This window comes from Cheilinus undulatus, linkage group 11 (assembly GCF_018320785.1).
Source record: "Cheilinus undulatus linkage group 11, ASM1832078v1, whole genome shotgun sequence".
Taxonomy (NCBI): Eukaryota; Metazoa; Chordata; class Actinopteri; order Labriformes; family Labridae; genus Cheilinus; species Cheilinus undulatus.
Genome location: NC_054875.1, coordinates 8,607,587 through 8,634,095, shown reverse-complemented (window position 1 = coordinate 8,634,095; position 26,509 = coordinate 8,607,587). Strand labels below are relative to the sequence as shown.

Genomic DNA, 26,509 nt, shown 5'->3' with positions numbered 1-26,509 from the left:
CCCTGTGTCAGTGACCAAAGTTACCCATTTCTGATGTAGCAAAACGAGTCCATTGGTGTATTTAATGGTTGGCAAATATACCTGTGTGGCTGTAAATGTACCTGGGTGGCCCATCCAAGTAAAGTGTGGGAAACATTGGTTACTCTAGTGCAAAGTCACTAATATAGTTCTGTATTCTGTGCAATTCAGGAGTAAGGAGCCGATCCAGCTGAACGTGTGGAACACCATCAACCTGGAGCGCTCTAACCGCAAAGGAGAGATCATGGTGAACAAGAAGGACCCGGTCCGAGGAGAGGCACCGGTAAGAAAAGCAAGCTAACAGGCTTCCTGCTAACAGTTATCTTGCTTTTAGCATGCAGGGCTTTTGAGCCTGTTCTCTGCGTAGCCATGCCTGTGCATTATGAACCGTGTTTGTTTGAACATCTGTGTGCTCCTGTCATGTCATCGCCACAATCCTGAGCTTTAGTGAACCTTTAAGCCCATATAGAGGTGTTTGATTCAGCTTCAGGATAGTTTGTATCAGCAAACTTTCCCCACAACATGAGCGTTCTGCTTGCCTGGTTTGCTGAAAATATGCTGCTATCTCCCGACATACATCAAGGTAAGAGGGGGAGCTCCAGATGTAGAGGGCCGGTTTGACAAGCTGTCTTAATTTTGGAAGTCCTGCAATCCCACTTGTTTTTTTTTGTTTGTTTGTTTTTTTTGTGTTACACAGTCTTTCAGCTTGCTGACACACTGGAGATAAAACTTGGTGTTGCAAACAGAAAGCCAAAGGAGCTTATAGCAGTGGTATACAGTGGATTTTATAAAAGCAGTCTTTGAGGAGGTGCCTGGGGAGAGGGAGGCAGATTAAGGCGATAGTACCAGCAGCAGCAGCAGCGAGATGAGTGTAATGAAACCCTTCAGCCCCGCGTCTAAACCAATAAAGCAGGTACATGCTTCCAAATGAAAGGCGATCTAATAGTTTGATAAGCCTGCTGGTCATCCAATTATATTAAAGAGTGTAATGTGTGATTATGAACATGCACTCTGTCAACTCCGTCATCTTCTACTATGATACAGCACACCCCTCCTTTTATTTTCTTCCTCTCCCTTACTGTTCTGTCCTTCCCCCGCTGCCCGTATAATAATTGTGTTTTACTCCTGCAACAGAGGCAGAAAATCGTATTAAAAGAAGAGAGCGAAGGGAGAGTGAAGATGGGGGTTGTAGGGAGGGTGGGGGGCACCCAGGGGATGAGCTGAGACTAGTTATGAAGCTCAATGCAGATATCCCGTCCAATATGGCTCTCAGCTAATTCTCTCCCACTCCTGCTTTAAGAACATGGGGAGAGTGAGAGCTCACTTTGCATCGTATTAGAAGTGGTTGCACACTCAGGCACGTGTTTGGATCAGGGTTGTCACTGTACCAGGGGTTTAAACTACAGAGTGAGACATTACAGAGTGCTAGCTTTACATTGACAAAAAGAAGGATCGCTCATTCCAAAATGTTCTTTTTTCCATCAAGCATGCAATGCTGCTATTGAAAACTCACCAAACATGTACCAATTAATTTAAAAACAATTTGAGATGTGAAAATTGAAGAAATTCAATCTTTGATGCAATACTAGTACAATTGAATATTTTTTCTATTAATAAAAATTACAAGCAAACTCCTAAATATTGCTAAAATTGCATAATTATGCTTGCAGCATTGCAGTAACATAACATTGCAAATGTATTTATGCAGGGAGTTTTTTTGTCTCACCAAAACTGGACTTTTAAATGTATGTTAAAATGTTAGCTAAAGTTGTTCCAGTGTTTTTTTGGAGTTGGGCTAACCCAGTTTACTCTACAGTTTACTATTTCAGCTCAGCTGAACCCAAACTTGGACTATGCTTTTTACATGGGCTCCACAGCCTCTGTGCCAAGCACTACCTCCAATTTCCACATACAGCGAACACTCAACGATCCGCTGGTGAATCGTATTGCAGAGCACATCCCTCCCTGTCTAGTCTATCAGAGCATTTCCACAGTCGGCGCTCCAGACCAGCAGCGGCACATCCCTGGAGCGCCACTCCACTCCGCTTTGTTAAAGATATGCTGCAGGTCTAGTTTCAGCACTTGCTGCTGCCAAACCCCATCAATACCAGTCCATCAGCTCAAAAACGAAGGTCATCATCACTATAATCAATCATCACTATATCAACATTACATCTCATCCTGCAGCAAGAGCAAAGGGTCACTGAGAGGTCAGTGGGTCACAGAGCTACGATGACACCATTGACGAGGAAAAGTTAACTTTTGAATACATTTAGCCAAAGAATTTTACATAAAACCACAGATCATTTACATGCAAACATTAACCTTTTAACATCCTAATGTACTCATCCAATGAGGTGGATTCTCCCGTGATCTCGTCACTCGCCTTTGGTCGGGCAAACCTGCGGTGCTTGAGCACAGTTCTATGTTATTGGGGGTTAATCTGCACGTCAAACAGCATAAATGCATAGTAGAAGGTGCATTGTCGTCTGCCTTCAGACTGTCTCTGCATCGTATTTGTTTTATAGGTAAAACATTGCACATGTAGGTAATGTACAGAGTTGTTAAATCAACCAATAGATCTTATATTAACTAGCTGAGAGGTGGAATATTGCCACCCAGCACAGCCGAGTTAAACATACCTAGATTCTTGCTTGGTGCTTGTATACTAGTAAGGAGTTAAACTGGCTAACTGAGTTTTAACTGTAGCTTGATGAAAGTGTACATGTATGCGCAGTGTCAACACCTCTCCTCTCTGTCTATTTGTTAAAGACATTAGTGCAAGTGTAATGCCTAAAGACTTGATAAAAGTTATTATCTGCTAACTTTGACTCCTCTCTATCGCTCCTGGCAGCTCAGGATTGAAATATGACTGAACCTAAACTTCAAATTGTCCCCTAGGGGAAATTTGGTTGCAGCCTGGCAAAAAATATGAAAAATAAACAAATTCAGACTGAAATGCATAAATACAAAAAATAATCAAAGCGCACCTGAAGTCAAAGCTCTCATTAAGAGACATTCTGAGACATCTGTAATCAAAACTGCATTATATTCCAAGATTCGTGGTCTTTATAAAGTTTCCCATAGTTTCCCCTGCTGTAGACCATTACAATCTAGATTGCATGTCTTAAAGTTTCAAAGCGCCTTACACAGCTTTAAAAAAGTTTAAAGTTTTTCAGTTTTACATCCAAGCAGCAAAGCCTGATAGCCTTTAGTCATCTCATGGGATTGTGGTACAATTAATAACCCTCTAATAGCCAATCAAAGAGGACTACGGGGTTCATAAGAGAGAATTAGTTATTTAATATTCTGTAAATTAGGAATGTAGAGCAGGGCTCCCCTAGCGTTTCCTTTGGAGCCTCCTGCCCAACCAAGACCACAGGGAAAAGTTCTGTACAGCTTTAACAATTAACATTTAATTTGATTTAATTGATTCCATTTAACTGACCTAAATTAGAGGTGGGGCCAACCAAGTAGACTTTTATTTTTGAGGGAGGAAACAAGTTTTAGCACAGTTTTACCCACAGACCTCTGAAGAAACTGTCCATTATGTTATTACTTAGTTACCAGTCTTATATGGACAACCTTGGAGCAGCACAGTTTAGATCACTGGTTCTAAACTGGGATGGTTTAGGCCCTAAAGTGGGTCATGGAGCTGTTTCAGTAGGTGGTAAATGCAGGGTTGAAGATTTGAGGAAATCTTGGTTGCGATTTTTCATGAAGGCATTGGTGGTTTGGACTATGTACAAGACTTTGTATGCTATTTTTGATACCTTTATTTCTCTTCAGCATACCCTTTTCCTATTTCTATTGACTTTTATAATAACAGAGGCATCCTTTCCAACCACATGGTATCAAATGAATTGAAGTTTTGGGCTTCTTTGGACTCATTTTAATAAGTGGGTGCCAGTCTCTGTACCCACAGAGAAGCTGCCCTCCTCTATTTTAGTTTTTTTTTATTTTTGTGTTTGAGGCATTTCTTGTCATCAGTCATCAGGTGTGCAGCTCCAAGCTGCCAACAGTCCATGGAACTTTTACTTGTGCTATCTTTGTGATAAAAAGTCTGATTTTATAGAAAAAGCCCCTGACATTTCTGAGCTATCAAACATAAATATTAACATTGGTTTTAAAGGTTTATTACATGGATACCTGGGACATCCTCAGCATGACTATACAGTGTATTATATGCTGGTAGTGTTTCTCATGTCAAAGATAGCTGGAGCTGCCAGCATGATGAAGTACAGGCTGTCAAATGGCACATAGGCAGAGATAGTGGGAATAAAAATCTACTTCACCTCTTATTGAATGGCAGCAGTGTGTAAATGAGGTTGGGTTAAGTGGCACTATTCAGCGTCTCTCCTCCATGAAGTTTTTTTTTCTTTTTACCTACTCTCTGTGGCACCATCTGCTTCATGCATGAGCCTCTCAAACCTGCTGTCTCATTTGCATTCCCTCTCTTTAAGTGTAAACACATTGGCACAGCTTTGAGTTTTATGTGTATGTAGAGCCAGTCTGTAATCTAAGGTGCACATTTTTCATATTTTTGTGTCGAGCTCCTCTGCAGCTGTGTTCAGTGCTTTTACAGATGCCCCCTGTGGTTTTAAATGTGTGACTGTGAGCGTTAACTGTATGTGAGTGTGGGCTCTCTGCACTTGCATGGCTTTGCATGTTTCTCTGTGCACAGACACTTACTAGTCTCCCCACTAATAACTCTCTTCCTTCCTTATTTTTCTTTCCTTCTCTATGGTGTGCTGTCTGGAAATAAGAAATCACGAAAGGTAATGAGACAAGTCCCAGTCACACCTCAGCCCATATTTCATTTTAAGTCGCTCACTACGTCCTCTCACCCCCATCTCTTCATGCAACAACAGCACAGTTAAAAACGAGGGTGCTTCTGCAGAGCTGCGGGCGGCCTTAAAGGAGCCGGTTCTGTGGAAAAACTTTGCCATCTCATAAGCCCATGCACAGACAAACAGCACCGGCGTGGAGATGCTCTTAAAGAACACGGTTTGGCTTTCACCTCGGTCCATCTGCCGCGGGGGTGGGAGGGGGCGGCAAGGTGGGAGGGAAGAAGGAAAGGACACAGTCATCTTTGTGGCAGCCATTGTTTTTAGCAACAAAGAAATGTCTTCATTAGTCTGGTGTAGGCGGGGTAGATCACGCCAGTGCTGCGTGGCTGTCGAAGAAAAAAAAAGTGAGAGCGAAGACATGGGAGGCAAGCGAAGGGGAGGAAATATACCGGAGGAGATGTGAGGTGCCAAGCCAAGCCGGGCTGTTCTTTTGTCATCTGCTCGCAGTTCTTTTTAGGAACAGGAACAATCCTCCATAAAATCACAAAGTCGCTCACTCTTTCACCCACTCACTCTCCCATAACAACACAAACAACACTGACTGAACATCATCCGGCGACAATCGCTCTGTTGAAGAGCCGCCCTCTCTCACCAGGTGTGCATCATTATCTGTTTACATAAAAACAAGGCATGACGCATCATCTCATCGCATGGAATCTCATAAATGAGTCAGTTGTTCTCCTTCTTAAAGGAACAATGTGTGGAGTTTTTGCCCTGAAATGTCTAAATTTATTAGGAAATGACTGAACCTGTCTTTACGTGAGTACTTACATCACCTTATGTATGTCTAAGAGTTTTCAAACCTGGAGAAACCCCTGATTTTTGTAGCTGTAACAGAAGATTTCTTATCATGGCTACAACAGAGACCAGATGTTGATCATTGTAAAAGACTAGGAGTAGCTCTGCTGGCTCCGTGGATCCTGTTTTCACCTCTGCAATGCCTCTGTTACCCCCAAAGCTGGCAGAGAGGGGAGATACCTTCATCCCCCATGACATCTCAGAGACGTTCACAGTGAAGGCAAGACATCACAGAGGAGTAAACATCATGACTAAACACAACACTGTGGATGGAGTTGACAGCCACTCAAGGAAGCAGAGACTTCCGTTCAGTTGCTCTACTTCATTCATGTTTTGATTAGCTCACTTGTAATGGATCACGATTATTCTCTGCCATCTGCTGCATATTCTGTCACTCAAGCCTCCCCCGTTCACCATGACTACGACCCATTTGGAGTTTGTTCGAATCATTATCATGTCCTAGATGCTGACTTTTGTTTTTGTTTTTCTGAGCCCCCTGGTAAGCTATGATTAAAGCCTTTATTAGAATATAAAACCACAATAACCTTGAAAATCCCAAGTACCAGGGAGCAGGTTCAGTATGTTGCTCTGTGGGTTTGATAACCCATCAAGTCTTCATACATTGGGATCAGAACCTTTCTTCAGTGCCCAGTTCTACAGTTTTCCAAACCATTAATCAATACATTTTTAGCCAATCAGTACTGCTGCTAAGTCTCATAGGTTAGGTGACATAATGTCATGTTATTATGTCTCTGCTACAAAAACATGCACTAGTTCTTGCAAGGAAAATACAAGCTCTAGCAGATCAGCATTATGCATGGCACTTTCAACTGTAGGCTACAAAAAAAATATAAAATCTCTGGCTGCACTGAGAGAAGCATCCGCTCATAACACTGACGTTATCTGCTGCAGGACAGCTACCATCCTCAGCTGCTCAGATCAGGTGTAGAAAGTGTCCTCAAAAAGTCAAACATATTAATCCACTGTTGAAATCAATAGATACACTTCTGCTGTTATATTTTATAGTCGGTTGGTACAAAGTCGGCTCTGTAAAACCACAATCAGGTCAATGTAAATACGATATGAAGATATGTTTAGATTAGGGCCAAAAATTAAAAAATTAAATGCAGTTAATCTAATAACATTTGTAGTTAATCGCCGTCAATTGCACCCTACCAGTCCAGCTTTACTTCGATGATATGTAATAATGATGACAACATATTTACGGTGGAAACAGGACATTTAAAAGTATATTGAGCGTGTTATGACCTAGCTTCCTCCTAATATACTATTTATTTTTTAAGAGAAGGAAAACAATGCACATTGGATTGTGGGTAATTCAGAGGATACACATGTGCATCCTTGGAAATTCTCTGTCCTTGGAAAAATTTCGATGATCCTCGAGATTGGAACAGTCCTCCGATGGCAGTCGATGACGTGGTATCCTCCAAAAACAGCTGTTTGAGGATCTTTCCTTGGCTTTGAGAAACAGCATCCCACACAGCTGCAGGAGCTGGCAATTGAACCCCCAGCCTACCAGTTGAAAAATAACCAACTCTACCACTGAGCCACAGCTACCCCCCATCAGTATTTTTGCAGCATGTTGGCTCTTTATTTGCTATTAAAAGTGCTGATTCATGCCTAATTCTGTATGACTTTATTCTAGAACACTGTTAATCAAACAGAGGGAAACAAACCCCTCAGGATACTTCAAAGTTCTGCAGGGAGCACTTAAGACTTTCTGTAAATGTTGATTTAAATCCAATCTTGCATAATCCCTGAACTAAATGCATTTTAGTAGGATCAATAAAAAGTTGAGAAGTAAGTCAAATATTTAAATCCAGTATCTTTATTTAAATCTAATGGCTATTGCATTAAAAAGTCAGCTGTCTCACAAAGTTAAACAAGTACTCAATGACGATTGTTTGCAGCCGTGATGTGAGCTCAAAGTCAGTTTAGATGATGACTTACAGAGAAATACCATTAATGCAGATAGTGAAGCAATGCAGCTGAAAATAGGGAGAGAGAGAAGCGAGGAAGAAAGAGAAAACAGAGGCAAATAAATACCATGGTATCAGTATTAATACATTGTAATGCTATGCACCTTAAAGAGCTGCAAACCCCAAGAAGCCAACGGCTGCATGAAACACTTGCAGAAGTTTTCAGCTGCAAGGTTGTTCCTGTAAGTCGAACAGTGGTTGTGCAGAGGTGATTCTACACTTATATTCAGTGCTATTTTTTCAACAATGATATTTTTAGTCAAAATAGTTTTAGGGGTGTTTTAACAACCACAAGACCACTAAGTCATTCTTTTCCCCCACTAATTCCCAAATTTCTTCTCTTGAAATAATACTGGTTTTGTATATGACTAATGATCTACTCTCTCTTTCACAATGTAAGGTCATATTCAAGGCCATCCTCCTCCTTATTCACGATCCGTCCTGGGCAGTAAGATTATTTTTGAGAGAAACTCTGTGCAAAGCATTGCCAGAGAAGATTATAGTTTACAGATTCCAGATCATGGCATTCTTAATTTTCTAAAAGCTCTAAAGGAGGCTTTCTGCTGCTAATGTACATGTTAAACATGGACTAGTGTATTGTGGATGCACGTTCCTTTACAAATTCTTCATGAATAGTGTTACAGTGGGCTTAATCTGCTGAGAAAGGGAGTTAATAGGAGCATTCAGGTCAACATAAAGAGCCCGAGGTGGACGACTGTGCCCTGCAGTCACTGACAACTTTGAGCTCAGCCTCGAGGCAGCTGCCTCAGATGGTCCTGCAGCTTTGGCCAAGGTCCCCGCCCTGTCTCAGCTGGAAACGGCTCAAGGTGCAGTGACACAGCCCCCAGGCTTCAGCCAAGCACCGCTGCCTCCTGCACTCCAAATCCCATCCTAAATAAAACGCAGAGCCGGTGCCAGGCTCGCCTCGCACAAAGCCTGTTTACTTGGCCCCTTCCATTATTTTTCCAGCAATTAACTCCACTTTACCCCTCTGGCAATTACTGCTCTACATAAAATAAAGATCATTAATTCTTTTCCTCTGAAGTGGGCTGGCTCTTCTGTGCAAAAACGAAAGAAGCGGTACCTTGCTAATGCAACACAATCGGCCTGGAGGTTTGGTGGAAAGAATTGAATTTCAGAGCCGTCGCTGTGCAAATAAATTGCAATTAATGTGTCTCCACACTCAACTGTTTGAAAGGTCGCTGCTTATGATCAGCCATTCATTAGAAATGTCTGTGAAGAAGCAGCAGTATCTCAAGTCCAGCCTACCCCTGATTTCCCTTTGTAGTCTCTTTTTATGTGGCACAGATAGAGGATAATTGACCACTCTCTCTGAGAGACATAGAAATCAATTACACTGTAATGAATCAAGTGTATTGACATAGAGAGAAGGCCACTGAGTGCAGTTAAAGTGTCTGCCGGCTACAATATGGAAAAATGCTTTTTTTTAATGGGACAATCTATATAACTGTGGCATGTCTGCAATGTGGTTTATTAATCTCACTCTATGCATATAACCTGAATCAAAGGATGTAACTTATTTCATGCTCCCTGGACACAAACAAGCAGCTAAAGGAAAGAATGAACCCCTGGGGGACATGAAGATGAGGCACAGAAAAGATTAAATCAGATGATTTTAAAGGAAACTGAAAAGCTTTCTAAGCCAAGTTACTTCCACAAGTTTTCAATTCCATGTAAATGGGGAAAAAGAGGAACTTCTGGAGGGTACAGCTTCAGATTTGGTGCCAAAATTCATTAAAACTCGAGGATGAACTAAAAATAATTTGGATGCTGAAAGTCAAGGTTATTGTTTTTGGCTTCACCACAAGATCTTTCTTCTATAGCCTCTAACTTTTCTCTTACCATTTAACTAGGAAAAGAAAACTTGCTTAGATTAAAAATCTCTTTGCAGTGTCTTGGCCAAGACAAGCAGCTGCACAAAGTTTATGAGAACCATGAACGACCAAATATAAGACACCATAATACAAGACATATGGCTCAAATGCATTAAAAGAACATGAAATAATGAGTAAATTTGTCAATATCAACCACAGTCAAAGTCATGCATTGAGCAAGTTGTGCATTCCTCCTCCAAGTTATTTAGAATATCCTCAAAAGCATCCATTTAGTAATCCTCCAGATGTACTGGGCAGGTTCAAGTCCAACCTGTGACTTCTTTCGTACTTGTCACCCAACCTCAGTACCCAAATAAAGGCAAGGACCAAAAATACGTCCATCGAAGAATACAAGCTCTTTAGGGCTACATTGTCATAAAAGCTAATTTCAGCTTCAACCGGTATCTTGTTGTTGCATTTTGACCCATATGATTGCCATGCATGTGTAGGTGGACTGCAACAACAATAACTGAGTTCTTGTGCTGCATACTCGTTCACCTCACAGCAAAAAGGTCCCTGGTTCACTTCCTGGTCGGGGCCTTTCTGTGGGGAGTTTCCATGTTCACCCCGTGCACGTGTGGGTTCTCTCTGAGTACTCTGGCTTCATCCCACCACCAAAGACATGCTCATTAGGTTGGTTGGTGACTCTAAATTGGCCGTAGGTGTGAATGTGAGTGTGCCTGGTTGTCTGTCTCTACATGTCAGCCCTGCGATTGACTGGCGACCAGTCCAGGGTGTACCCCGCCTCTCATCCAGCGACAGCTGGGATAGGCTCCAGCCTCCCAGTGACCCCCAACGGGAAAAGCGGTATAGAAAATGTATGAATGGACTTCAAAAGTCACGCTGCATCACTGGCCTGGCAGGTGTACTGCAGTGTAGTGCAGTGTGTTTTTTTTACAGATTGGTGTGATCAAAACACAATCATTTGAATGCAAAACTCTAACAAAAAAGTCAGTTCTTAGTGGATCCTCTTAGTGTGGCTTAAGGTTCAGGCCTTTTTCATTTCATTCCAAGACAAGTTACTGCCTTTTTGTCCTGTTCAGTAACCCTGCAAAGCCAATGGACTGGCCAGATTCCATGTCTGTCATCTGGCAGGTTCATTTTGCAACGCTTCAAGCTGAAATGTGTGTTCCCAGTCAATCAGCATCATTTTAGAAGAAAGAGATGATAGCCAAAGGCGTGGTTTAGTGCTACTGCAAGCCTGTAAACAATGGCAGCCTGTGAAGAGATTAGTATTGATGCAGCTATAGTGGTAGTTTTACCACAACTGGACAACATTTCTTTATTGAAAGAAGTGCAAAGCACCACACTGAGAGCTTTTCTTGGTGGAAAAGTTTTTTTTTGTTTTTTTTTTGTTTTTTTTTTCTCCTGATCAGCTTTAGCATAAGTTTGATTTACCAACTGACTCCACCTATTGTGAACAATGGTAATGCTTGCCTGTCAAGCTTACTCCTTTACTTTATATATATTGTTGACTGGCTCAGATTTGCCTGTAAGGCACATGACAAACAGAACATTTGGCTACATTTTTGAATGGTTTTGCCCTTCATACAAATGTCTGAGAGGACATGGTGAAAAGTCAACTGGATTGTGACATTTATCAAACACTTTTCAGGTCAGTATATTTGACAGATTCATGGGGAAATGGTATTTTAGGAATATGTCATTAGAAGTCTTCAATTCTGTTTAGACTTTGAGAAGAAATTTTAGTTTTTAAAGCACACAATACCTGAGTAACACCTGGAAGGAAGCTTATCACAGTATTCCCTTCCTATAAATGACTGTGGTGTAGACTCTCCTGTTAAATGTAGGTGGAATTAATGTCCTTTTTGGGGCATTGTATTCTTTAAAGCATTTCCGGTTCTTAGTAAGTGCCTCATCCTTCATCCCAGTTGCATTTTGATTCTGAGGTAAACATTGCTGGAATTAAACAGGTAAACTGAGGTGTCTAACTGTGAAATTTTGGTTCCAATTCTGCACCCGCTGACACCTTTTTGTGTCTTGTCTCATCAGAACCTGCACGTAGATCTTAACCTGAAAGAGTCTCTGTTTGTTGGCGGAGCTCCTGATTACAGCCGACTGGCAAGAAGCGCTGCACTCACGGAGGGATTCAAGGGAACAATCCAGAAGGTAAATGTTTACACGCCTTTATTTCTTCTAGGAGGATGATATTAGCTCTGCTTGTGGATTCTACAGATTTATGTTATTTTATGACTCCTGCTCCCTTAGATATACACAGTTTCTTAAGATAAGTTACGAGCTGTCCAACTGTCACGCTACCAACCTCTTTTTAGTAATTTTCCATTAAAAAGTCACTCTTAGATGGGCAGTGACTCTGCTCATTTGGATTAGCATGCACTAATAATAGAATACACATTTTGAAGTCCCTCCCTTTCGCTCCTCTCAGATCTTTCTCTGACAGCCTTCCAGTTTTTTTCCTACACTTTCCAGCAAAAAGCTCATCTCCGATTGCCAAAAATAACCCGGTAGAACAAAGACAGGATGTTACTGTTTGTGCAAACTTGTCATTAGTTCTCCTCTGCAAACTTTCCCTTGACAGTTTTTCGAGCAAATCAAAAGCTAAATGTGGCGTTTGTCTCACTTGGCCCGTTGGGAATAGTTAATTATGAGGAAGACGGTTTGTTCACTCAGTTTGATGTCCTGTTTAGCATGTGCGTCGTGACAACGCTGTATTCTGAGACATTTCCCAGTGTGCTGGCAGAGTGGGATTCATATTCAGAGAGAGAGCACATTAAAATGAATCTACAGTATCACTGTACACAGTTGTTTAGGTCTCCGGGTGTGTACGGATAATGAGGTTTTAATGATCATTCAGCAGAAAACACAAAGCCCCATAACTCGCTGCTTTCCCTTGGACAACAACCAAGAATGGCAACAAATGATTATCTTCAAGTGTTTTGCTAAGGAGGGAAAAATTAAATCAGATAAATGTGACAACAAAAGCTCCGAGAGGAGGTAAGAGATTTAAACACAAGACAGGAATAGGAAGGTAGAGCTCTAGAGGAAGGTCAAACACGATTTATATTTACACTTTGCATCAACTCAGGGACACGTGAAAAGGTTAAATAGGGGTTTAAGGATAAAATATGGATTTATTTATATAGGCTTGCAGGCAGGTCATAAGATACGAGTAATTTTATTGCATGAGCATGAAAATTAAGCCCATAGAGACTGGAGCTCCGCCCCATTTCTTTACCCATTACCCCCAACTTCAAGTGCTCCTTTGAAACAGAGTTACATGAAGCTGTGGTAAAATCTTCCCTGATGAAATTAGATGGCCCTTCCAGTTCCTGAATCGCATCAGTAGTTGTCTACAGCAGTGCTTCTCCAACCCTTTCTTCCATCAAGGCCCCCTTTCAAAATAAAAAAAAAACAACATGTGCAGATAGTAAAACGAACATTTAATGACCCTGTGACTGCTGAGGGGTTCGTGTAGTAATAGAATTAACAAGATAAATCTCAAAAAAGCAATCTCTTCAAAAATATTGTCATTATTGGGGAGCAGGTGGCCTAGTGGTTAAAGGCGCTCCCCATGTACGCAGGCGGCTCGGGTTCAAATCCGGCCTGAGGCCCTTTACCGCATGTCTCTCTGACCCTTGACCCTGTTTCCAACTCTATCCACTGTCCTCCTCTATCTAATAAAGGCACAAAAATGCCCAAAAATAAATCTTAAAAAAATAAAGGTGTGTGTGTGTGTGTATATATATATATATATATATATATATATATATATATATAGTCATTATCCATGTCTCATCTAGCTCTGTGCCAAAGTTCAAGTCAATCAGACCAAATTCCTTCGACTAGGATAATCAAGTATGACCCCTGGAACAGGCCAAAAACATCTCATTTTATAATAATAATAATAATAATAATTTTATTTATACAGCACTTTTAAAAACAGTTGTTTACAAAGTGCTTTACATACAGCAAGAGCAAAAACTCAGGGAAAAATAAACATCAACAATCAGAGCAGAATAGGAACTCTGTAGAATGAAACACGAAGGGAAGAGTATAATGTGGACATATAACAAGGAAAAATAACAAAAATGAAAATGACACAAGTAGAACTTGAATGAGAGTTACAGTAGAAAATTAAAATCTAAAACATAATAACGTCAGTGAAAAGCAATGATTCCTATGATAATGTTCCGAAAGATATGGTAGGATGTGGAGTTAAATACATATATTCAAACAAAACAACCAAACAAATACATAAAGATAATGACGATAATAATGACGACAATAATGACGACATCACATCAGTGGGGATAAAACAAAGATAAGATACAAGACAGAAATGTAGTAGAGATGGGAACATTTTGGGCTAATTTATTCAAAATGGCAGATTTCCTGTGGAGATAGAGATTTCCTCCAGGAGGCTTTTTTGTAGAGCTCCCTGAGCTGAATCTACACACCAACATTCATCCCTCTAAGTCAAAGTCCTTTTTGGGGCTGTTCCATAGAAGCACGAAAGCACTAGCACTGAACGAGCACCTGGTTCTTTTGATGGAAAAGGGGTATTTGAAACCTCTATCAGCCCCACATTTTGAACACCCTACATATGTGTGCCAATTATTTTTCATTTTTGAGGATGATAAGGGCCCAAAAAAATTGGCCATGTAGGTGTTAGAAACACTTACAGGTTTTAGCACACCTGCTGAACTGAGGAAAATAAATTTCCTGATTCTTGCATAGTATCATAAGCCAATCATTGTTGACGATTACGCTGACATGATACCAGGAAAAGGATACATGAGACTGTTTTAATATAATTTACGCTGGGATAGCAAATAATCTGTATAATCTTCTGCAATAGCTAATAATCTAAATATTCTTTATTCTTGGTTGAATCAAAAGCATTTTGAAGGCATCCCTGACAATGCCAGAAGGCACTCCAGGGGCCACAACACCCTAGTTGAGAAAGCCTGGTCTACAGCATCATGTAAACAAACGTGATAACAATAGTGAACACTGCAGTTACAAGCAGTTTTCTTAATGTCTGAAAAGACCCTTAATGCATTAAAACAACATTAAATTAAGAGATATGATGACTATCATATGTTTCAGATCTCTTTTTTTTTTTTTTTTTTTTTTTTTTAAATCAGATATTGATACACCAGCTTTCATCTTGCCGATGATTCACAAGGCATTCTGCAAGATTCCCTGTAACACTCTGCCTGGAGTGAACCTCTGGAAAATCTCTGTTTGAAGGGCCATGCACTCCTCAAACAACACTATAGTTCCAGTAAAAATCGGAACACCCTACCCCTAGATGTGAATGTAGAAAAGGCAGGGGCAGGGCTCAGTCCTGGGGACAAGGGGTGTCATTCGATTTGAGGGGTGCTATCTTTAAGAACTATCAAACTTGAAAATAAAGGATATTGACCATGAAGAACACTCTGAATGGAAAAAGTATTCGCCTGTCAGAAACTATGAAAACCTTACTGTCATTCATGATAAACGTTGACAGCCAAAATAACATCAGTCTTGATTTCTGACACCCTGGTGAGAAAAAACAATTTCATTTCAGTGATGCTCATTAGCTCCACTTTCTGCTTCCTCATAAGGTCCAACTTACAAAAAATGCTGTGCTAATCATCTTTAAGCTCCAACGCTTACATAGTCTGGCAGCTTTGTGCAGTTTGCCTTGTTTGTGTCTGAATGTGGAGATGAAGTGTCAGGTCAAAATCGACTATGCAGACTGATCTGTTTCTTTCCCTAGTACAGGTATGAGTATGACTGATTCTTCAGAACCACATGAATTCTTTTTTTCCCATCACCCATTGCTGGTAATCACCCAGGTCTCTGAAACTCCACGTCTCAAAGTTAGAACACAGGGTTTCTCTTATGTGACTGAAGTGTTAAATCAGGCCAACGTAACCTTGGCAACATCATTTTCTGGGATATGAAAAACTCCTACAGAGCTGAAGGAGATATTAAACAATATTTTTACAGGCTACGTAATAAAAATGACTCTTGAGCTGACCTTTACTATCTTACCAAAATTTTGATATTTATTTAAGAGCCTTTTAAACCCTGTTTTCCTCCCTTAGATTATCCTGATGGGCACCCCCATCCTCAGAGAGGACAACGCCTTGCGCTCCAGTAACGTCGGCATGTTTCAGGAGCACCCGTGCTCCCAGGAGCCCTGCCACAACGGGGGCCGCTGTAATCCCCAGCTGGACACCTACGAGTGTGTGTGCCTGAGCGGATTCTCAGGGGGCCACTGTCAGAACAGTAAGTGTCGATGTGATCATCCATCCTCACCACTCTATTATATCTTAATGTGACAGTGTGAGTATGATTGGAGTGGGCGTACTCGCTGGCTTGAGATCACCTTATCACGGCGGTGTGAAACTGCAGTGAATCATTGTAACTGTACAGATTGTTCCATTTCCTCATCCAACATTATTCAGCTTGACTCTTGAGGGATACATGGCAGCCGGAGTTAGGTCTTTGAAAGGATGCTGCCTTTCCAGATTTTTGTTTGTGTTGCAGAGTCATAAAATCCCACTGTTGAATACCCAGAGGTAAAATGTAGCGCACAAACGCCGCTCTTCAAGACAAAGTTAACTTCTGAAATTGAGATTAATCAACTTTGTGTGAGCTGATTTTCTACCTCTGGGCATTAAACTTTGGATCCATCATGGCAGCATTTTTATACTTTTTATAACACCATTTAGACTTGGAAGAGAAATCCATCTAATTTTTCCAGCTCTGGTTTCCATTGTGTTTTGTGAGGGTAATACTACTGTATTTACAGGCTTAAATCTTTTAAATTAAAATTGTACTGCTCGATTTTTTTTTCTTGTAATGCTTCAATCAGTAACTCTACTTTAGTATTCTTAACATGAACAACCCCTTAGATAGCAGAGCAAAATAAACGTGGATATTATTACGCTTACCCTGCATGGATCTGATGTAGCTGTCAATTGGCCTGGCTCAGTAAATCAACAGAATCTAAAAGCATTTTATTTTCAGTCCAGTAGTATATTATCATCCTGGCTTAAGTGATATACTTAGCAATCATCAAAATTCAAAGTCTTAATTTAAAAATAGTGCAGGTTTTTTAACAGATTTCCTGGCAATTGTACTCGCCCTGCTACTACTTCATGACTCCTCATGGGGGCGCTGTTGACATACATGATGGCAACATGAACAGAATTTAATTCAGAAAATATGCGGAGGAAGATACATGTTGTGTTTTTAGGTGTTTAATCTTTCTTTAAACCCCTCCAGCCATAAAAATGGTCACAAAGACAACTGTGATTGAAACACTCTTATCGGAAATGATTTTACATTTGATCCATTATCTTAGAAATTCACCTGCCAGCTGATAATAAGCAAATATCATGAATCGCAACACATTATATCGGTGTCAAACCAAGTTATGGATAACATGACAACCCCCGAAATATGTGACCAAAATATCTCATACGCCCCCCTAGTGGCTTCAGCGCGTATAAACCAGGCTGATGTGAGCCTTCATGCTCTGCTTTGTGTACTTAAAATCAGGTCCAGATAAACATCAGGAAACCTGATTTGTGGCCAGATGTCAGTATCCACAGACTAGACAACATTGTGGATGTCTGTCGATTCCAAATATCCCCAATTTAAGCAGACATTAGTCTGTTTTTTTTTTTCCGTTTTCGCCCGCGCCTCACAGAGCAGACTTCCGTGTTTTGTTTTGCAGCCCAGAGCCAAGCAGTCGTGTCATGAAGTCAGTGCAACCCCCTAGTGTTGTGTGTGTAGCTCCACCCTTTTGGGACGGATAGGTATGATTGGTACCCTTACGGAAGGGTGCAGAAAAGTGGGACAGTATGAGTCGGTTTTTTTTGGGATCATTTCCAACTTTTGCTCTACGGAAACACAAAAAATGCGTGCCTTGCCGCATCGATCTGAACTGGACTGCTCGGTTGAAACAACCTAATATTGTACTGTACTGTATTGTACCATATCGTATTGTGTCATGTTGTTTTACATTGTATTATATCATTTCGCATCATACTGTACTTTACTGAATGTACTCTACCATACCATATATCATATTGCATGTATACTAAATGTAGAATTGTGTTCTATCATAATATTTCATACTTTATTATTCTGTATACCACGTCATAAGGTTGTGTCCCTTTGTTTACTGTAATATCTTATCTTGAGGTATCATATTGTATGGCGTCATAGCGTGGCTTGGCTTATCTTTTGGTGAGGTATCCCGTCATGTCAAGTCTTGTCATGTCTTCTTATTCAGTACTGTGTTGGATCTTATCATGACATCGGTAATTTCGTTGACTAAACCTACGACTAAAAATGTGAACAGGCTTTTTCCCCTGAGAAAGACTAGACTAAAACTAGCCAAAAATAGATCTTTGATGACTAAAACTGACTAAAAGTAAGTTAAGTTCAGGTACACCCCTGCCTATACGCAGACTACGCATAGTGCGTTTGGCCTCATAAGCCTGTGGGGCCTCACTTTGAACGTTTTTTCTTCTCTCTCTCTCTGTACATCAGTCTGGTGTTTGCATGATAAATATGATCCAGGTAATGTATGTATGACATTGACCAAACATAAACTTTACCTGACAGTCACAGATTAGTAAACAAACCCTAAAGATATCTATGTTTGGAGATCAATGCCATCTGTGATCAATTAAGTACACAAAGTGTCCGCTACCTCGCTCTCTCTCTCTGTCCTGATATTTGCAGCACAGAAACTCTCATCGTTTTCTGTCACCTGTTAGCCTGCAACCTGTCTTGTAAAACTTCGACCTAGACTAGACTAAAATGTTTTTGAATTTTTGTCACTAAAACTATCCAAGGTACAAAAATGTGAGTAAAACTAAAAGAAATTTAATCTAAATTTAAAATAGCTGTCTAAATTAACACTGCATCATGAGCCACCTGTCATGTTGTGCCATGTTGTGTTGTACTATATTGCATCCATAATGTTGTGTCATCTTGTGTTTTATCAAATAGTATCTTATCACATTACCCTCAGGTATTGTATCACCTTGCATCTTAGTGTGGTATTGTTTCATATGAATTACATCCTGTTGTCTCATATACTGTATAACATGTTCTGTTGTGAGTTACCCTGTTGTATCATATCGTATCTAGTTGCAGCACACTGACTATATGGTCTCGAATCATGAGTTACCCTTTGCTTTCCACATCTTTGCCTAGAAACTCAGCTAACTTAACTTCTGAGTTTTCAGTCTGCCTCAGAGTGTCAGAGAAACTCTGGTCATTACCATGAGACCTCTTTATTCTATCAGTCAACCAGATTACCTGAACCTCATATATATTAAAAAAAAAAGTGTAAATGTGTGATTTAAAGCTCTGACTGGTCTTGTTGAACAGACTCTGCTAGCACCACACTGTTCCTCTCTGCTATAAAATAGCACTTGGCTAAAGGCAGCCATAATTTACATTAGAGCTGTGTGGGCTGCTGTTGGGGAGCAGAATAGCTGTCATGGCTGAAAATTTTGGTTTAGGATCGATGCCACTTCTGGTGTTTCCCTGATACCTGATCCTACATTTCACTCTTTATCTGTTTGAGACATTTCTGACGCTGGAATCTTCACCGGAACAGCTCCGTGTTTATTTCAACCTAAAGCGGCAGTTATAAAAATGATGAAAGCTGTCAATTGAATATTCATGAAATGCTCTTTTCAAGAGTTGCACATCCCTTTCATCATCAACATCATGTCACTCTGCAAGAGATAGACTCACTGAGGCGTTATCTGTCTTACACACTCAGTCACTGCCTTCTCCATTAACCTTGTACCATAGCCCGCTGTCCCTTTCACTTTAATTAAAACTACAAATGCACCAACACTGCCCCATTTACTCACACTCCATCAGCTCTGATAACTGAAAGCTCTGTCTTATTGATCGCTGTGATGTCATCCTCTGAAAAATCCCCTCCCTTTTTCTCCACAGCCATATATGAGAAGTCTGCAGGAGACACTGAAGCCATCGCCTTTGACGGGCGGACGTTCATCGAGTACCACAACGCTGTTACAAAGAGGTAAGGAAGAGGACAAGGAGACCATCCTCATCTATTCGGCTTCATCTACCACCTATGAAAACTATTAGCCAAATAACCCCTCCGCCCATCCATCTCCTCCTCTGGTTAGCCGTGATGACAGTGTTGATGATATCATCAGTGCTGGAGCTCCAGGGTGAACTAGCCGCTTCACTAATAGCTCATACCCTCCTATCCACAACAGTCCTGCTATGGATTTGTCTAATTAGCGAGATGCTCAACAATCAGAGTAATGCCCTGAGCACGCTCAGTTCGCTCTCTGCTCCTCTATTCAGCGAACACTGGACAATAAGCTCACATGCATGATTAAACTTTGCCTCCTGTTTTGGGAGTGTAACTATCCCAGCCTCCAAAGACGCACCACCTGCAATATTTAACAGCCGGTAAAGGCAGAAAAAGTCAAAGCTGATGACGCAAGTATAAAGTGGTCTCTGGAGCAGGTTGAAAAGAGAGAAATCCATTCCCTTTAGGCAGCTGATGAGACAGTTTTTACTTTTCCATGTGTCTACAAGGTTTGGCAAGAGAAGAGCGCACCTTCTGGGTTGGCACAGGCAAAAATGTTTATATGATGAACCCGAGAAGACATCAAGCATACGGCTCTATATTTTCGCCTCACAGCTCTTCACACAAACACTCAGAGGTGTGAAAAGCGGCCCCGGATCATCACGCTCACAACTCACGCTCACTCATGAACAACTGGCTGCAAAAGCACGCTGGAATATCTGTTTTATGTCTTTGTCCTTGACCATCCTTGTTGTCTCTGTCTACGTCTTTGTCTCATGTAAATGTCTTTCCTTTTCAACCAAGCCAACTGACCAATGAGATCCCAGAGTAAGTAAACTATGATGGGGTATTTCCCCAGCTTCAATCAAGCCAAACTAACCGCAAAAAAGCCATTTTTCTATAGTTAACACAATCGAAGAGATTAAAGCACATTCATAAAAACCCCTCAGAAATCATCTTTACTGATAAAGTCAGATTTACATTTACATCTCCATGATTTAATTTGACAGATTTCATTCTTTTGAATACATTTTGCAGCGTCATTAGATCCTTTTTTCCTTCCCCTGTGCAAAGAGAAGCATGAATGTGTGCATGATAAGCTCCTTGCTCACCCCTCAGAAAGACAAAATGAATTGCTGTGCTAAGAATGTGCAATATTTTATGCATGGTTGTAACTCGATCATAAACAAAATGAATTGCCACGCACTTTACACTGAATGGCATTATCTGTCATGTGGGAAATGAACGAGACCTTGTTGAAAGCTGCAAGAGGAGGATGTACTAAACAGCCCTTAACCTAGTTTCTGGTGCCCGTGTGGACTCTCTGCTTGGGGAAAGCCCTCGGTCATGACTTCGTTATTAGGGTTTTTTTCTTCCTGCTCATTAGCTCGGTAAGTAACCTCTTTTTAAAGAGACCCACAAAGCGCTGAAGTAGAATTCAGCTCAAATTAAGCTGACTGGATTCAGCCCAGAGTTCCTATCCATGCCAGGGCTTCTGTCATCTCTCCTTTTGCCAGATCTCTAACTGTAATTGTGAGTAATTATGGAGTCGGCCGTACTGAGAGGCAGCGACATGTTAATCACAGATTTGTCTCCCTTTGTAGATTAGACCTCCAATTGAGATCTCTCTGCAGTGTGCAGCCATGGGCATCAATCTCACTTAACAGGAGGGGGGACAGTGGTCCTTGGAGCCAGACTGTCGAAAGTTTAATGGATGTCACATTTACTGAGAGCTTCAATGAGCATGAATTTAAGCATAACGGAGCACTATAAAGGCATGCCGATCAATTCAGCATGACTTCATTTTTGCAAAAGAAATTTCCTGAGAGGAATTTGGGCTTCATTCACCGATATTTTCAACAGATTTTTATTAAATTTGCTCCAAAGAAAGGAAAAACCTTCATCAGATTCATGACCCGCTCTTCAGCAGCAGCATTATTTGCACCTCTGTCCTTAAGCAGAGTAATGCTGAGTGCATTTTTTCCTAATTGATAAGAAGAATCCATTAGGGAACTTTGCTCAAACAATGCTGGACCCTGCCCTTTATGGGTGAAAACACTCCTTTAAAATGAATGGTGGTTAATGGGAAAGACGCGGTCTTTAGCCATTTAAGGGCTTATATGAAAGTTTTCCAGCTTCAAGTGAGTTAAACATAAAAGTTATGACTTTTCTACATTAGAACTGGTATTGCAACATAATTAAGTGAACAAAGTTTTATTTAAGTGTTTGTTCAGACTGTCCATCAAACTGGAATAACTGTATTATTTTATGACCAGAGATGTCATAAACTGACATCTCATGTCTTATGTGTCTATTTCAATCATGCTAAATGAGTTGGATCTTAACTATCAAAATGTTAATTCATTAGTAAATGTACGATGAACTACAGCTACTGCTGTCACAGAATGATTGCTGGTTTAAAGGGGACATATTATACAAAAATCACTTTTTCAGGCTTTTCTAACAAAAACGTGTGCCCCTGGCCTGTCCACAAGCCCCCAAGAATCAGAGAAATCCTTACCCTCCCCCTTCTCATTCTTCACCTTTCAGAAAATGTGTGCTGAAACAAGCTGTTCTCAGATTTTCCCCTCATGATGTCATGTGGGGAGTTAGCACCGCCCCTAGGTTTGGTTGGCCCTCCCCTGCTTGGAAGAGCGTCTTTCCTCCTCTCCTGATCTGGGTTACCCTGCTGACTTTGGTCTGAGAGATTGATGGTTCAAAGCCCAGTCAGGCTCTTAACTTTGCCTAAAAGCATTTGTGACATTGTAACAACAAGAGTGCCACATCCTGAGAGGGGCGTGGTCAGGGGTGGAGCCAGACGGATCAGCAATATTTAAAGCCACAGACATGGAAACAGCGCATTCTGAGCAGGGCTGAAACAGAGAGGATTTAAGACATGCAGAAATCCAATACCAAAGTGTTTTCATCAACAAACTTCACAGGCATGTTTTGGGGACCTCTGAGACCGACATAAACTTGTCTTAAAAGGGTAAAATATGTTCCCTTTAAAGTATGCAAAAACACAACATCATTCCCCTGTTTGACAACTTTACTTGTCTCTGGTTTCAGCCCAAACACACAGAGCTCACTTTTTACATTATTTTGTTATTTCAGAATGACAAACACATTGTAAAACATGTTTCACAATTGTTTGTAGAACAAAACAACACAATAGACTAGTTTTGAGAGGAGGGATAATTCAGAGGATGACGAGGATTTTATGGGCTGTTTGTTGTCAACAGTGTGTCCTCCAGATCAATTACACTTTTATTTTTTATGAGTGGAGATCATATAAACAGCCCAACAATGTAATACAGTTAAATTATCTGATGCAATGGATGTTTTCACCAGTCAATATCACTCTTTTATTTTCTTCTGCCTTAAAGTTTAGGGTTTAAACTGTAGTTATCATCAAATCACATTGCTTTGACATATTTAACAGCAGTTAGCAGACATTATTGTCAGTGCTTAGCCTATTTAAAGACAACCAGACACAATCGTAAGTACCTTAATAAACACTGTTGAAAATACTTTTCACAGGTTGGTCAAATGAAAAGGTTATATCTGCAGTGATATCTAGGTTAAATTGGGAGTTTCACTTTACTAGTTTAGATGCCGCTTATGTCTCTGTGGTGCAACAAAACAATGGCACAACTTCACTCTTTTCTAGGTAGGGGTTAATGTGGACTTTACACCATGACTTAAATAAATATGCTCAAATATCACCCAGCTTTAGAACAACTTCACCTGATATTCCGTAAACATATCTGGAGAGTTGCATGTATGAAGTTGATGAGGTAGAGTTTTGCAACCATCAGCCTAGAGTGCAGAGTACAGACGATGCAGGAAAAATGTTAATAGCAGAATTTTCGACGTGAAATGTTTCTACTGAAACAGTGCAGTTATGTAAATGGATTCCTCTCACATCCATAAAGGGTGATTACATGATTTTAGAGAGAAAAATGGTTGGAAATTATACCTGGATGGCACAACAAAGTGTGGGAAACACTGATTTTTTCTCAAAATGTGACGTTCTGCAGTTAAGATCCAACAAGGCATCATTTAAATAAACGCTGACCATATATTCCTACATTTAAGTTCATAATCTAAAGTTTCTTGTTGATTAAAGTGCAGTACAAATTTAAATCGACTTATTATGGGGTGCAGGTAGCCTGTGGGTTATATCTGCATGCTCCATGTATAGAGGCTGTGGTCAAAGTCCTACCTGTGCCTCCTTTGCCAAAAGATTCCAGTTCTCCACTGCCTTATTCTCTGATAGAGGCATAAAACCCCAAAATAACCTGTCTCTCTTTTTTTGCCATATCTGAGTGCTGATAACCACCGAATCGATCATTTTGCACTGTCATATAAGATGTGCTCTTCAGTGAATGTCAAGATCTTCTAAAAATCTGCCTAAGAAGGTTTCAAGAACAAATCTCTTTGGTGAATGAGGCTCATTTAGAGCTCCAGAGGCTTAAAGGTCAAATGCTCACCTTGAGTTAATGTTTCTGTTACTATTTACAGCCCCCTCCGATAGCCCCTCCTTCACCTCCTTACCCATATCTGAGAGCTCGGGTCGATTTTCTCCGGCCCCATTATTTCAGTGACAAATCACATCTGGCCCTGACTCTCAGCTGATATGGCGCTTGACCCCATTTTTTGACAATTACCCCATTTTTCACATTCAAGACTTTCATCTCTGTAAGGAAGGTAATTGCCGCTGCAGCGTGGCGTGCAGCTTCATAAATACAGAGGAGTTGTTCAATAATTGGACGCTGACTTTAAGTAGCCTTTGTTACAGGGGTGTGGACACTGACCATGAATGTACTTAATCTTGACATTGTTTAAAAATGCTTCATCACAAGGCATTTTGGTGCATTAGTCATCTATGTAGAGAACCTCCCTCTGAGGTTGTGTTGTGATCAGGGCAAGCTCCACTCGTCCTATGATCACACAGCAGTTTTATCGACTGTTTAGGATGCCGTCGATGTGGTAGTAGAGCAGATAAGTTAGGCTCACACCCTCCTTCCTTCCTCCCTTCCTTGTATCCCCTCCCTCCTTCCCTCTTCCTTCTGGCCTGTTGCGCTTACACTGCATGCCGTTGACTCTCTCCCCCCTGCTCCCTTAAGTCCCGAGTCTCTGGAGAACCCATCTGACCAGAGGTGAGTTTCCTCAAAAGCTTTTACACTTTCTGATGCTGTCTACTGGCCTTTAACATCGTCATGCTCTACTTCTCTCCTGACAAACTCCCCCTGACCTCTCACAGGGCTAAATCCCTCCCAGACACAGCTTACTTACTATTATATAGATATTAAAATAACCAGTAATGAATCATCTCTGCATAAGCTTCCAGTAAGTCTGAAGTTAACAGCTCCAAAGACAGCACAAAACCAGCCAAAGCTGCAGCTGTTTTGCAGAGCCCATCCTCCCTGATGGCTTCTTTTTATTCTAACCACTACTGCCACCTAGAGACCAAAAGGAGAAAATCACTCCGGTTGAATCCTCTGAGAATTTGAATACATATAAGGAGGAGATAAGATCGCTACATTCACAAGAAAAGCAGCAACACACAGGAATGTCTGAAGTCGGAGGTGTATATGAGTTTGAGACGGCTGTGTGCCGCCGTTGTTTTATTCATGATGTATTCAGCACTTTAATAACCTTGACCTTATCACTGACAAGCCACGCGGATGGAGATTTATCAGGCCCTGTAAGCTCTTTGAGGGTTTGCCAGGAGAGGGTTCACTGAGCTGTACATGTTTTTTTTTCTCTCTCTCTCTGGAGAAAAAAAAAAGAAATCTTAAGTCATATGTTCATTAACTGGTTTACTTCAGCAAATTAGAGTAATCAAGGGGGGAAAAGTGATGCTCGACCTCAGAGTCCTGATCCCTGCAGGGGCTACAAGATCTTTCACGGGGGGTTGCCATGTGTTTGCAGAGACTGTTGGCTTTACAGCACCTGTATTAGGAATATCATTTGTCTTATAAGGCTGTTTAGTGCAATGGTTCTCAACTAGTGGGTCAGGACTTAAAAGTGTGCTCCAGTAGTGTCCCTGGAAAAAAATGGGCAAACATTTCTTGATATTTATGAGCCTTAAGATCCATGAATTCTATTTTACCCCATTCTGCTGTTATAATGAGTACTTCTTTCATTACATCTACTTAAGTGGTTGACAGTTTGGGTGTCAATTTCTCATTAAGAACATGTTTTTGGATGCTGAGTTCAGAGAAATTAGGAACTACTGGTTTAGAGGCTGTTTGAGCATGTCAGGCTGTGCATGCACACTCATGATATTTACATGGGCTGTTCCTGAATGCACCGTCATGGTAGCCTTTACCAAGAGGCTGCATGTTCATTGAGTTATTCACTGCTGTCAGCTCAGTCATCTTAAGTTCTACCTTAAATAAGGAAGAAATTAATGATCACCAACATTTCTTGGCTTCTAAAATATTGCAAGAATTGATTTAAGAAAGGGTGAAAGGTGTGTGATCAACTTACATGTCAATAGATGTTCTTAAAAAATAGATCTTCACCTGTTAGACTGTGCTAAACTTTGCATAGAAACTTAAAAAACAAAATTTTACATTAAAAACAGGCACTTTATTTAGATTCAGTAGCAAAAACAACAGTGCACAAGGAGAAAAAAGATGAAGGTAAAGCAAAACAGAGCGACCACAGTAGAATAAAGGCCTCACATTGTTGATAACAACAATGATGTCGCCTCTAACACCCAACATTGGAAATGTATTTTTCATATTGTTGCCATGGTTTCTCTGGGTTGCTGGGATTGGAATAATCAGAAAACAGTTTAAAATATTAATGCAAGTGCTTAATTTACACAAAGAAGAGCAGAGACAAAGAGAAAAAGAG

The 26,509-nt window shown here is 40.7% G+C and overlaps 1 protein-coding gene and 1 long non-coding RNA gene across 8 annotated transcripts in view; one reads left to right on the top strand and one right to left on the bottom strand.

Annotated features, from left to right (window-relative positions):
* The window catches only part of agrn (agrin), a 519,119-nt gene that overhangs the window by 473,020 nt on the left and 19,590 nt on the right, over positions 1-26,509 (top strand). For 4 of the 6 annotated variants that reach the window (XM_041798717.1, XM_041798714.1, XM_041798716.1 and 1 more), the window contains 5 exons: positions 190-301; positions 4,785-4,796; positions 11,575-11,691; positions 15,639-15,822; positions 19,531-19,618. In XM_041798717.1, the coding sequence (XP_041654651.1) occupies positions 190-301; positions 4,785-4,796; positions 11,575-11,691; positions 15,639-15,822; positions 19,531-19,618 (513 nt within the window). The remainder of the gene's footprint in view (positions 1-189; positions 302-4,784; positions 4,797-11,574; positions 11,692-15,638; positions 15,823-19,530; positions 19,619-26,509) is intronic. The other 2 variants (XM_041798715.1, XM_041798719.1) reach the window with 1 other exon arrangement.
* Positions 12,712-26,509, bottom strand: part of LOC121517158 — a 53,166-nt gene continuing 39,368 nt past the window's right edge. The window contains exon 5 of one of the 2 annotated variants that reach the window (XR_005992535.1): positions 12,712-12,935. This is a non-coding gene — a long non-coding RNA (uncharacterized LOC121517158). Of the gene's footprint in view, positions 12,936-25,296; positions 25,418-26,509 lie in introns of those variants that run through there. The other variant, XR_005992536.1, reaches the window with a different exon arrangement.